The 14,939-nt window shown below is 37.9% G+C and overlaps 1 protein-coding gene across 1 annotated transcript in view; it reads left to right on the top strand.

Moving 5' to 3' along the window:
• MAN2A1 (mannosidase alpha class 2A member 1) overlaps positions 1 to 9,647 on the top strand; it is a 316,852-nt gene extending 307,205 nt beyond the window's left edge. Inside the window, exons 21-22 of the mRNA XM_075601938.1 lie at positions 5,398 to 5,508; positions 6,529 to 9,647. Coding sequence (XP_075458053.1) covers positions 5,398 to 5,508; positions 6,529 to 6,681 — 264 coding nt within the window. The 3' untranslated portion in view covers positions 6,682 to 9,647. The remainder of the gene's footprint in view (positions 1 to 5,397; positions 5,509 to 6,528) is intronic.
• Positions 9,648 to 14,939: the final 5,292 nt, after the last annotated feature.

Raw genomic sequence — 14,939 nt, 5'->3', positions numbered from 1 at the left:
TCCCGGAATGGGACCTTTCGGTGCGACCAAATCGCCACGGGACAATTCGCAGCATGGCAGCTCACCATGGGACACTGCGCCGCAAGAACTGGCCCACTGCACACTCAACCCAACAAGCCAAGCCGCTTCAACTACTGCATGTTTAATTGTCCCGTGCGGGACCGCTACAGTGCCTAGACAGGTCGCTCTGACGCGCAATTTTTAAATGTCCCGCGGGAAACTAGTGGACAAGAAATTAACAGTACCTAGAAAATTATCAGATGTACCCCTTTTTGGAGCAAGACTCAGCAAGACACCCCCTAAAGTGGACACACCTGTTTGTAGAATTAGGAGAAGGACCACCATTCCTTCAGAAGACTCAGGACCCTTAAAGAATGCAATGAACAGGAGGATTGAAAATCTGCTTTAAAAAGCGTTTGTGGCCTCAGAGACTGCTTACAAGCCTTCCATAGCTACTGCCTAATTTGCAACAGCACTTAAAATGTGTATCACCAATATTGAAGACCCACTGGACAAGTGTCAGAAGAGCAGCTATCACAGATGCAACCAGATCCATAGTATTAGCCGTGTCATCAAGAAGAGCCTTATGGCTCAGACTTTGGCTCGATGATTCATTGATTAAAAAAAAAATGATGTGCCAATCCCATTGATGGAGATCTCCTGTTTGGCAAAGGTTTGGGTGTGATTATTGCCAAAACCTCAGTAGAGAAATTTGTCTTGCTAACACAAGAAACAAGACTGAGAAGATTGTATGCAAACACTCTTCAACCTTACAGAAATGCCTTTCTATATTTTATGGACATGGAAAGCAGTTCGCAAGACTTAGAAAGAGGGGGGGGGGGAGAATAATATTTTTGTTCCCTCCAGAGGGAGAGCAAAAAAATTTTTTAAAGGCCATAACAAATGGCAGTATATCAAGCAGGTTTTGCTGCTCCTGGTCGGAGGAAGGTTAATAGAATCTGGAGAGGTGTGGCCCCACTCCATCTCAGACAGATGCGTTTTGGATTTGGTACAGGTTTTTATTTATTTATTTTTTAAACATTCAACAAGATATAAAAATGTCAATTCTATCCTATTTCTAGCCACCAAACAGACATATATGGTTTCTATACCCTCCTAGATTTAAGAAATATTTTTGGAAAATGAGGTTCAAGAGTGTATGGGCGGTCAATCATCCAAGAAACAGAACAGGTGGAGTGGCTGAAATCTTCTATATTCCTAAAAGATGCATACTTCCATGTTCGTATCACAAAAGGTCACAGAAGATATATATGATGTTAACATCACAATGGCACTTCCATCTTTTTTTTAAGATGAGGATTTTTATCTCCCATGACTCCAGACAAGGTTTTAGATGGTGAGAGAAACAATCAAACCTAGTACAGGGACATTTCAGAACCCATATTCAACGTTTTAAGCACAGTTGCAAGTTCTTTAGGTTGGGGCATCCACTTAGAGGCACAATGAATCTGGCAGAAAAGTTGCACAAGACTACTATCAAATATCTTGGAGATCAGAGCCATCAAGGAGGCTGTTCGTTTTTTCCAAGATCAACATTAGATGGTGAACTTAAAGATTCAGTCACAATGTCGTGGTAATCATTTATTAAAACTGTCAAGGATGTATCAAAAGTCTCACATTGTGGGTGGCTACAATCTGGGCAGTACATACAGTATCCCAGGCAAACACCATGCATTGCCGATTAATTACGTCAAAAGTCTTTCTCCCCAGGTGGGCGCTGAACCCAAGTGTTTTTGACAGGATTGTTACTGAATGGGGAACTCCTCAGATAGACCTCATGGCAACAGAGGACCACCAAAAGCTCAAGATCGTCTGCTCAAGAGCCTATCATCCGCAAGCCTTAATTACCTGCTCTTTGATTTCTGTGGGATTTTGAGCTGGCCTACCTCTTCCCTCTGCTGCCCCAAATCCCAAGGGTTTTAAGGAAAGATAAGACAGCGGTAATTACAAGTCTTCCATTCTGGTCCAGAAGGTTCTAGTTTCCTCTTCTAATAGAGATGGCAAAAGGCTAATCCTGACATATTCAGGAACTGCTACTACATGGGGCCTTATCATCCAAGGACAGATATGTTTGCCCTATGGACATGGAGGTTCAGCGGAAATCTCTGAAGGAACAAAGGGAGATCTCCATTTTATTGGCAGCAAGAAAAAAGGTCTCCACTATATATTCTAGAATCTGGAATTATGTTTTCAGAATGGTTAACAAAGAACAATTCCTGCGCTCCTCCCAAATGGGCTAAAATAAACAGTCATTTGATTTCATCTTTTGATCAAAACATGATTCAAGCCTGCCAACCTATACCTTACCTATATCAAGGTAAGATTGTACTGAATATATGCAATTTCTTTTTGTCCTATGACTAAACCTTGTATATTATGTAAAAGAACCCTGAGTGGGGTTAAATAAATGAAGTATATGCTTATTTGTGAGTTAGTGTGGTTAAAAGCTGGCCAAAGCCAGTAACAAAGTTCCCTTATTATAAAGGTAAATTGTGGGTGCTCAAATACCCTAGTGTGAAATATTAATATTTCCACACAACTCTTCTATAGGAAAACAAATGTAGTGTAATCATAGGCGGCGCTATAGTGTTGACGAACACTGCGGAATATATCAAGGAAGCACAAAGACACTTGCTGTACACTACATATAAAGATCTCGTCACAAAACCAACTGCAGACTATAGAAAGTAAACCTGGCAACCCTGGCTGCCCATCATCTCTACTAGTACAAAGTGAAATTAGGCGCAAAAAAACTTAGTCAGTGATCCTTACTTAATAGTGAAGATAATTAAATGTATATCACTATTGTAAACAGATAAAAAATACGTGTGCAGTGTGAAATACAAACAGAATAAATTATGAACCCCCTGCTCAAACTCTCTGGTGGGATTTGACTTCACTTGTCCCAGGTACTTGAATATGTTTCACAGATTCCAGGAGGAGCATGAAGGGGAAACAAAAAACACACAAAGAAAATCTAAGTGTAGAGGTACTTCAAATCTATTAATGTGATGTTGGAAAACTTGGCTCTATTGAAATGCCTACTTACAAACTGTAAGAAATAATTGAGCAATGTGCAGGGGGATGTTACTCTCTTCCCAGCAAGTAGAATGTGAGGCAGTGTTTTCTTAGGCTGGCACTCCCAAGGCAGCTGGAATACAGCTCAGCAGGATACACAATATGACAGGATCCCCATAGAAAAACAAGGAAGAATACCATAGCACAGACCAGCTAAATGACAGTGTTTATAGTTAAAATATACATTTTCCACTTACAATATTGCAATTAAAAATGGGCTGATACACACGAGTGTAGATGAGGAATCATGTGCCGAGCAGGCTCCCCATCCCTCCCATCGGCATCTATCCGTCCTAGTTTGAACCGTAATCCACATGCTCCTCCTGGAATCTGAAACATGCCCATCACCTCTGGCATCAAACTTTTCACAGAAAATATTTCAGGATTTATTAAATACCATTCTGAAACCTCTGGATAAAACATCCAAAAGCTTTATCCAAGACTCAATAGACGACCTGAGGATACAAAACGCTTTTTACCAACTACAGTACCTCCCAATTCTATCCTAGCCATTTTAGATGTCCACTTGCTATACTGTACAGATGTAACCGGATGTTTTCTTCTGCTAGCCCAGGAAAAATCTAGGAAATTTTGGGGCTCTCTCACAGAAACGCTGCAATATTTCTGGGCTAGCAGAAGAAAACATCAGGCTACATCTGTATATTAACATCCTTCACAAACCTGGTATTGTTGCCTGCCAGAGATTCCTACAACTAAATTCACACATGCACATAATCCATTACAATAGTCACTAAACGCATTTAATTTTATTTTCACACAGAACAACTCATCCTCTTTGGTTACTGATGCTTTCTACAAATAATGGACATGTGCATGGCATCACAGAATGCTAACCTGTGTGTGGCGAGTCTAGACAACGTTTTGACAGAACATAAATCCATATTCAGAGATGACATATTTATTATCTGGATAAAAGGTGAAGAATCGGTCACTGTGTCTTCAACAGTTATCACCCCTCTATAAAACTGAAAACTCCAGAAAAATGGCACAACCAGTGAAACAGAAAAGCCAATAAAAGTCAATGAAATGCTCAATTACACCCTTAAAATATTAATGTGGACAGGTGTCAGGCCTTAATTAGGTTTGTGCTGTACACCTTCATCAGAGGCTTGAGCCTCACTCAATAATAACCAGAGACACACACATACCCCATTTCTTAAACCAAGCACAATAAAACCATGCATCACATAACAGAAACAAGGGAGATCCATCGCAGTCTAGGATATTTGGTCGTGGCCGTTCTGCTTTGACCAAATGGATGCCAGTGCTTCACCACGACTCACCCTGCCACCAGAAGCTGCACCCACTTCACCGCTAAGATAACTGCTTTCCCTAAAACCACTACCCTAAGCCTTTATCCTAAGACCCTCTGATAGATGGATTTTATTGTGCTGTCTCTTTAAGAAATAGTGTGTGTTACTGTATATATTTGTGTGTATGTGTATATGCATTTTGTTTTGTTTTTTTAAGCATGTTCTTGTATAGCGCTGCTAGTTTTACGTAGCGCTTTACAGAGCTTTTTGTAGGCACGGGTCCTTGCTCTATGGAACTTACAATCTATGTTTTTGGTGCCTGAGGCACAGGGAGATAAAGTGACTTGCCCAAGCCAACACCTTGAATTGAACCATGTTCCCCTGCTTCAAACTCAGTGCCAGTCAGTGTCTTTTCTCACTGTGTGTGTGTGTGTGTGTGTGTGTGTGTGTGTGTGTGTGTGTGTGTGTGTGTGTGTGTGTGTGTGTGTGTGTGTGTGTGTGTGTGTATGCTTTTACATATCAGGACATTATGACAATCATCTGTTCCTTAGCAGGTCTAAAAATTAGGTAAATACAACCTCAGATCAACAACACATGACATATTACACCGTCATGATTTATTTAACACCAATACGGTTTTAGAACTTTGAACTACTTTAAATAGAAGCAACTGTATGTTATGTTTTTTATGTGCTTTAGTTACGTTGTCATGAATTTTTCAGCATTCAATATACCTTGACCTTTTTCTTGATTTCAGCAAGTCACCAGGCTCCTTCACTTTCCAGACTGCATCGTTATTGCAAACTGTTAATATGGTTTTCTACTTGACAGTATATTTTTTTATATTAAGATGGGCATTCAGAGTCTCATCACTTGACGGGTGAGCCTCTCTGAAGAAGGGTTTGCGACCCGAAAGTGTTACATTTTCTGCTCATTATTATGCAATAAATATAAAAGACCTGTGTGCCTCCATCTGTATTCTAGAAGTAAAATGATTTATATGGGATGTTTGTATGTTTTTAAGGTGGGGACTTTTCCATCAGATGAGGCAGCGCTTATACTTCATAGGAAAGGATTTGACTGCAAATTCACAAATAAACACCTCGGACTACTCTGCTCTACAACTCAGGGAAAGGTACGTTCAAATTCTCATTAAACTAGCAATATGCCTGCTGTGTAATAACTTTTTTTTTAATAAAAAATCATGTAATATGCAGCATATTTTATCTTGCTGAACTTTTTTTTTTTTAAGTGAAACTTCTTTGCTGGCGCCTACAAAGTTTTCATGGGGGAAAATCCTTGTGTTGTAACAAAAAAACGTAACACGAGTGACATCACGGTACTAATAGGCGACAGTCGGGCATGCGCATGAAAACATTGCCGGGTCTCGATGCACATGCGCAGTGGTGGCCAGAGTTTGGCGCACATGTGCACCCAGAGGCACACACACAGGCACCAGAGACGCACATGCACACAGAGACAGTTAGTATAACTTTATAAGTGCAAATAGCTAAAACAGAGGTGTGTGCCGAGCAAGAAGTCAAACTTCTTTGTGTTTTGCCACTGACATTGTGTTTTGAATTTTAATTTAAAAATTTCACCATCACAAATACAATATTTGTGACAAAACAGTGACCAAAGATAAAGAAGTTTCACTTAAAATGTGTGTGCTCAGCACACATTACTTTTTTTTTAACTTTATTATTTTATACTTTTTTACTTTAACTTTACTTTAGTCTTTGCTTAAAGCTTCATAGCATTTTGTGGTAATATGAAATTGGAAGTATTATGTGAACTAACCTGAAACTGCTTGGGAACTCAATATGAATGCCAAGTGCTGGCATGCCAGGTTAAAGGAAAATTATTCATTAAAAAACTAGTTTATTTTTCTGCTCAAAAATGCGACAATTTAGCTCCTGTGAGATAACCCTCCTTCAAGACTTTCTCATAACCCCCATTTTCAGCAAGCCATCAAGTCAATTTAGTATATGGCAATACAACTTGCGAAGTCAAACTAAAAATGTCAGCAAGCAGTGATTACATGAGATTATATTTTGCTCGTTGTTTTGAAAATGTGAGGGCTTGCTCTATAGCCATTTCAATTTAGTACAATGTAATGTCTGTAACCGTTTTTCAATAATTTTTATATTTTCAGATTCCAGTGCACCAACTGTTCAACGGATTGAAAATTGAGAGTCTAATACCATCGTCGTTATCCTTGATGTATTCATCATCAGGTGGCCGAAACATAAGCGAGATCAGCATGAGCCCCATGGAATTAAGTACATTCAGAGTTAAACTGAGATGAACTTGACTTTAAACAAATGACATCTCCTGTCTTTTGAAATGCAATAAAGAAGCACATTGTTAGCCCAGCTTCTGGACACTGTGAGGATCTGCATTCTACAGTTTTTAGTTGACCAACACCTACAAGAAAGCCATGTTGCTAAAATACAGTACTTTTTTCTTCTATATATGGTATCAATTTTGTAGGATTTTCAACCATTTCTGAAATCTCAGGTTAAATTAGGTAATTATTTGATTTACTTTTCTGTGTATTTTTTTTTTATAATTTATACTGTACAAGGAAATATTACAATGAAAGATGTTTCCTTTATAATATGGAATTGGAATTTAACAAAGCACTTGACTAATGGCTAGTGGCCAAATAGTTCTAACATTCAAAATCAAAATAATTTTCAATGTAATTCCTTTGATGAGAATTTTAATTGGAAAATAAAGTGCAATCTGTGGAATTTTTTTTTTTTCAATCAAGGATGTGCAAATTTAGTAATTGATTATTCTGTCTACTAAAATATGTTGGTTTTGTCACTTGACTTCTTGGGATATGTGCAATTATTTCATTGCTTTTCAAAACATTGAAGTGAATATATAACCAGATGGGACTCATATTTTATTTTTTATTCCTTAATAACATATCAAAACAAATGTGCCTTATTTTTTATACTACTTACTATTTGTATTGAATATTACATTGTTTATTGAGGGATTTGTTTCTATTGAAACTTTAGTATGTGTACAGTATTTTGTTTGACATTTTTGACAACAGCCGACACTGTGGTGTAGGAAGAATTACCATAGAACCAAACTTGTGTTTGTAATACCATGAACTTTGTGGTTTGTTGAATGTACAAAACGTATGTACCTGTTCACAAATTTTAACGAACAAAATGTACTTTTAAATCCACCTTAAATGATGCCAAGGAAGCTTTGATTTGCTGCACATCACCAACTACCATTATATAGTTTACATGGCACAGGCTGCTGTGACCTGTAAAGTTTGTACCAAGAACAATGTGCCTAAAAATGTGCAAATATTTCAACTCCAAATCTTAAGTTCTGAATACTGCTTCTTCTTAAAAAAAGAAAAAAATGATGTATATGTTGTCCCTGCGCTTTTCTTAATTTTTTTTTTCTATCTGCAAAACGGTGATGAAATTTGTTATTGCAGATTTTGCATATGAAAAGATATTACATGTATTTACTATCTATCCACATTCAGTTTATTAATCTAATTCTCTGTGTATTACCATAAGAATTGTCATTTTATTGCTACAGGTTAAGTGACATTACTTACAGGATGTGCCATATATGTTAAAGCCATCTCTGACAGTGCTCATTTGCATGTCATTTCCCAGAATCCCTGGCTGCAGTGGAAGCACTGTATGCTAAGAGATAATGGTGAAAAGCAGGGTTGCAGACCAGTCTGAGACTTGTAAATGGCTCACAAGTGATATTTTTAGTTGATCATAGAAGAAACTTTTAATTTCCATATTTTTTACATGTATTTTCTACTTCTGTTTGTGTGTGTTTGTTCTGTTTATTTTTTTGGAAATTTTACATGTTTAAATATAGGCTTGTTCATGCTATTTATACACTTTGCAGGTTTCCTTTTTCATATATTGCAGCTATAATTTGACCAACATAAAAATGCTTGTAAAGTTCATGATATCTCAAAAGTTCATGTTTAATTTGGATTGTAAATCTGGAGTAGCACAGAATGGGATTTCAGAATCAATATTTTTTACACTGGCCACGCTCATATATTTCTGAAATTAACTCCCTTCACTTCGCTCACCTTTAACAGGTTATCCGTATGAATGTTGTTTCACTAATAAAATTAATTGCAAACAAAGGGATTGTAGGTTGAACTGCTCCACTTAAATCAAACATTTAAAATATATAAAGTACAGGCGTTCTTCACTTATCTAACGGAATGCGTCCCGCAAACCTCAATCGGTTAACAGACCATTGGATTCAGGGTCCCATGTTAATCCGTGACGGTGACCGTCAGATAAGCGGGTCCGGCGTCTGACAATGCGTCCGGCAGACTGAATTGTGCGACGTCGGATAATGCATCCGTCAGAAACCGGGATGTCGGTAAGCGAGGACCACCTGTACTCTAAATATTCTTAACAATGAACCCCTTAGAAGTTTAACAAAAACACTCAAAATTCAGACTTCAAGTGATTCTGAAATATAAAGTTAACCGTATGGACAGGTACTCATCTTCCAACATGTTGAGTAAGAGAACTTTGCCTTTTAATGCAAATCCATTGTTCCAATCCCTAATGAATGAGGGGGAATGTTTACCTGTAACATTGTAAGATCGGGGTATGCTTATGAAAATCTTTGTTTGAAGCCCAGATTCACTGAAGAGTTCACTTGAAAGAATGTGGGCCATAGAAGCTAACATTTGAGTGCAGCTGTTTTTCTTTCAGTTCTTTGTTTTAGAAACCTTTTCAGAGTATGATAAACATGACTCACTGCAATAATTCTCTATTTTTTTTTTTATTTATTATTCCAATAAATTGAAACCAACCACCATATGCAGTTGAACCAATGTGCCAATAAAGGCTCTGCAAATGATTTATACACATTAAAGCTGAGGTTTAATATTTCACCTGTATACAGGCTAATGGAAATGTTATTGTGTTCTAGTATTTTATATGCTTTCTCAATTATCCTACTTGCAACATTCATAGTCCACAAAACTATTACACAGCAGATGCATTTTTCTGTTAATTACAGTATATATTGTCGTTTGATTGTGCAGTATTTTGGCCATTTGTCTCTACATTTCTTGAAACTGATTTAAAGTCTTTTGATATTTTCTCTAAGGGGTTTATATATATATATATATATATATATATATATATATATATATATATATATATATATATATATATATATATATTGTGTGTGTGTAATATTCATAAAATGATCTTTAATAAAATATAGTATCCTGATTAATCTGTGTTTGTCATAAATGTTAATGTTGTCACTAAATACAATGATTCTGGAATTCATTTTCAGAAGCAGGTTTTACTCTGTGCTTTTGAACTACTGCATAATGTTTTCACTTGGTAATCCGTGAATAATCACCTTTTACTAATGTCTTAGTTTGTGTCTTCTGTATAGTTGCCAATTAGGACACCTGCAAATGTAAGACAAAATCTGTGTATAGAAAAACATGAAAGAAATTATTAATGACCTCCGCCTCACACTTGTCAAACAAATACTTGTGGGTCAGAGCCTATAAAGTGCATCTCTATTTACAATAACAGCCTTTTTCATACAAAATCATGCTTGAGAAGACATTCAGTTCATTTTATGGCTTTCTACTTTTGGCAGTTTCTAGAACTATATTTAAGTAATAATCCCTGAAGAACAGGACATTACTGGCCAATAATGCCTGAAAGAGTTGAAGGCCCGAGGCGAAGCTGAGGGACTTTAACCCAGCCAGGGCATTATTGGCCAGTAAGGCCCTGTTCTTCAGGGATTCTTACTATTATAAGCTAAATGTAGGGGTTTTTTCATAAATAATAGACCCTTTTGTATAGTTATATAGATTTATTTTTTTTAAATAAAATAAAATGGTAAATACATTAAAGCACCTCTAGACACACACGGCAGCCATCTATATCCACACGCTGCCGCCCCCTTTGTATACACACACACACTGCAGCTACACACACACACTGCAGCTACACACACACACACTCTGTAGCTACAGTACATACAAACTCTGCTGCTACACACACATACAACAGAACAGCACCACACAAACTGCAGCTCTATACACACCCCCACACACACAAGCTGCTGCTACACACAAACTCTTGAGCTACACCCACAAACGCTGCTGCTGACACACACACACACACACACACACACACTAGATAGACAGAAACTGCAGCTACAAACAAACTCTGCAGACAGACACTTAATTTGCAGCTACAAATACACTCTCCCTCCTCACTGTATCCGGCATGGAGCTCTGTGCACAGAGGGAGGGGGAGGAGTCGCTGCCTGGCTGCGACTTCCTGACCAATCCCCTGCCCTGTCTCAGAGCTGTTCTGACAAAGGAAAAGCTGATTGTATTTCTAGCCAAACTTTGCAAGCTGCCATAAATTTCGGACATTACTGAATGGTTAAAATTCCGGCATTATTCAATCAGAGAGCAGGGATTTCAATAATGCCCGGAATTTTACAGCTTTAGCCTATAATTTGAAAAACATTATATGACCATTTAACACACACACACCTACCTATTGTCAACTATCACTATGAGACCGATTTATGGTCACTTTGTAGTGTATTGAATCAGACTCTCTTACTTCATATTTTGTCATATCAATATGATGATATCTGCTTTATTTTGGGGCATTTAAATTTGTTCTGTGGATTGAATGAGTACCAAGTATTTTTGAGCAGATTATACATTACTTGTTAATGTTTCAATATTCTGTGCACTTTTTGTCTTTTTATTATTATATTTATTTATTTATAAAATATTTTACCAGGAAGTAATACATTGAAAGTTACCTCTCGTTTTCAAGTATGTACCATAGTATTATATAACCAATGATATTTATTACACTTTATAGTAAGAAGGAGTTGGGAGCCCTCCTCCTATAAAAATTCTGACGGAATTGATCTGAAACAACATTTTAATGTAATGTTTCCTACAAACTGAAAATCTACCTTGGACAGTGACCTGCCCCATGAATTCTCATTCCTTTCTATTCTGACCCTCAGTTCCCTGTAGCAAAGGAGTAGGATCAGGCCTCGTCCCTTTTAAATGCACAGTGTCCTTCTATTTTCTGCAACTATATTGGAAGGGGTTTACAAGAACATAGAATAACTGAGGGGTGGCACTTGCCCTGCGCGCCCTACAGTCTATTTTCAAATGGCCAGGAATCGCTCCAACTGGCTCAGCGCGTGACATCACGGCGCTCGAGAGCGAGCGTGCATTTACCCTGGCCGAGACCTTACACTGGGGAGTGCTGGCAGTCTCAGAATATGGAAAATACACAACTGGTTCCAGGAGACTTTCAGAAAGGATAAGTTGTGCCGTTGTGCACTGTACTATACCTCTTTGATTAGATAGTGTAGTTATACAAATTGTTTGCCAATCTCACTTTGAGAACCACCACCCTATTATTTTGTCAACACATTGAATAAAAATGAAATGATGGTACCGCAACGTGTAGAAAGGGGACATCCATTGAAAAAACCAGTCAAGAGTTCTAGTAGCTGTAAAGCATGAATTGAAAAGAAACCTGAAACTTTTAATAGCTCTTTCTACTAGCGGTTACTCTTTACTCTAAAACTTTCTTGCTGTGACATGCAAAATATAAAAAGGGCAGAAAAGGAATACAAATGTCCTGAGCGGTGTTACTGCGGATAAGGGCATTCATCTACATGCAATCTACAATATTGATAGGCAACTTTATCAAAAGACAAAGATGTGTTCAATGTCTGAATCCAACCCCGGCATGTTGCCAGTTGCATACACTGCTGGAAAAAGTAAGAGGCTGTTTGCAAGGATTTTCGTTTAACCTGTGAGAATCATTGAGCTGTATTTCTGATGGATGAATATTGAAGTGTAATTTTATATGTCCAGAACTGCAATTCTAAGCATTCATCTAGGTCAGAGACATGCATACAACAGTCCTTTTAACTGTTCTTTTTATTTATTTTAGTCTCTTTAACCTGTCTTGGGTCTCCTTTATTATAGCCGAAAAATCTTTAGTGTGTTAGAAATGTGTAGTTATACATAGTATTGTTTTATCCTGCCAGATGTTAATTTTCTGGAAGGGTACCATAGGAGTCCCAACGTGCTAATCCATCTTCACTGAACCAATTTCCAAATGTCAAAGAACTGGTACAGTATATTATTTTTGAAGCAATATATTGCTACAGCAGAGTGAGTGCGTGTACTAGTTTTATTAGGATATGAAAAACATGCATTAAAGAATCTTTCAAAAAAATATATTTGAGGAAAAAAATAAATATAAACTTCCAGAAATATAGAATTTGTTAGATCAGAACTACATAGCCCATTGTGTCTGTCCATTTTCCCATCTGCTGTAAAAACCTCAGACCCTTTTTAATCCATGGCTTCCTTTTGTACTTAGGCTAGCATGATGTCTATCCCAAGCATGTTTGAATTCCCTGACTGTAGTAGCCCCCTACCACATCTGTTAGGAGGCTATTCCACGAATCTAGCACCCTCTTCATAAATAAGTACTTCTGTGAATATCCCCTTTGTCTGACACCCTCCAGCTTCAGAGAATGACCTCTTGTTCTAGCACTCCTCTTTATTTGGAATATGCCTCCCTCCTGTACTTTGAATCCCTTTACATACAGTATACATATAATATCCTCATCTTCCTTCTATTCTCCAAGCTTTACATATTAAAGTTCTGTAGTCTTTCCTGGTGAGCCTTGTGCTGTAGATCATGCACCATTTTAGAATCCCTATTTAGCACAGTCGCCCATTTATATATGACCTTCTGGAGATATGTTCTACAGAATTGAACACTGTGCTCTTGGTGAGGACTTGCCAATGATCTATAAAATGGCATCACCACGCCTCTCTGCTGCTAATTCAACCTCCCTTTTACATTGCTCGTCTAGTTTTACGTCTACTGTAATAATGACTCCCAGTTGCCTATGCTCTAAGTAGTGGATAATATAGTGCCATCAATCCTATATTCTGCCTCTGGATTTTTGTGACCCAAATTAATTGCTTTTTTGGCATTAAATAAATTGTAGTTGACACACTTGTCATTTTGTTTACCCCATTCTTCCGCCCCCACTTACCCCCCTGGGACTATTGACCTTGATGCAGATCTTTGCGTCATCTGCATAAAGACATACTTTCCCCTCTGAATCAGTTGTAATGTCACTAAAAGATATTAAAGAGCACTGGTCACAGTACAGACCCCTGAGGTACTTGACTGATTACGTTCCCCTCTTCTGAATCTACTCCATTTATCACAACTCTGTCATCTATTCTTCAACCAATGTATTAAAAATTTTGCCACCTTAAAGTCCAATCCCCAATCATTGCAACTTGTTCTTTCCTTAGGTGAACATAGAGGCAAGCTATGTCTCTGTGCTCAGGAATATACTTAGGTTTATAGTAACCAGTAGATAAACATGATTTCCAATCCATGTAATAGCAGGTATTCAAACAGATGAGGGCTTGCTTGTGAGGGTAGTCAAATAATGCTCCAATTAGGGGGAGGAGGAACACAAAGCATAATACTCCTGGATTGATCCCATAGTGCCAAATGAATGTACCATGTAATCCCAATGAGAAACTAAATGGACAATCACTCCCCTTGGGCTAGACAAACACCCTTAGAGTACTAAAGAATAAGCAATGAAAGTACTCACACTTGCAAATCATGCCCATAGATGTCCTGTATTCCGTGTGCAACTGCAGCGTAAGGTTGTAGAACTGTGTCCATAGGGAGGGCATGCAGGCAGTGCACTGTTGGTAGAATTAACTGAAAAAAATCTGACGGAGGCTGGATCACAATAAAAAAAGATGCAAGGTTTTATTGAAGATAACACATCACAGTATGTGCATGGCGCTGTAAGAGGTAACTCTGACGTGTTTCGGGCTCCCTGCCCTTTGACAAAAGGCAGGGAGCCCGAAACGCGTCAGAGTTACCTCTTACAGCGCCATGCACATACTGTGATGTGTTATCTTCAATAAAACCTTGCATCTTTTTTATTGTGATCCAGCCTCTGTCAGATTTTTTCAGTTCATTCTACCAGCAGTGGACTGCCTGCATGCCCTCCCTATGAACACAGTTCTACAACTTGTTCTTTCCTGACAGGATTTTTTCAATCCTTTTTATGCTGTACCCTTTGCTTTTCAGGAGTGGCATACTGACTGCCTTTCACTTCTTGGGAAATAATTACTTTGTCTAATGGTTAAATGCGTGTTATATAATTTTTAAGTAGAAAAAAAAAGACAGAATGGTTATAACATCATACTTCGGTGACCACATACCCCAAATCTTTATGACCTGTTTAACAACTTACGTGGATGTGATAAGATAAGGATTTTGCTCCTCTAGTGAAATACAGTAATTTGGAGCAGATAGCTTGAGTTACAGGCTCCAAGCTACCCAGAAATCCATTGGTCACACTGTTAGGCAAGCCAAAATGCAGGTCCTGAATATATATATATGGTAAACTTAACATTCCTATATTGGTAGCATTAATTAGCGTTTTTGCAAT

The sequence above is a fragment of the Ascaphus truei genome, chromosome 1 (assembly GCF_040206685.1).
Source record: "Ascaphus truei isolate aAscTru1 chromosome 1, aAscTru1.hap1, whole genome shotgun sequence".
NCBI lineage: Eukaryota > Metazoa > Chordata > Amphibia > Anura > Ascaphidae > Ascaphus > Ascaphus truei.
This window is presented reverse-complemented; position numbering and strand designations above follow the sequence as displayed.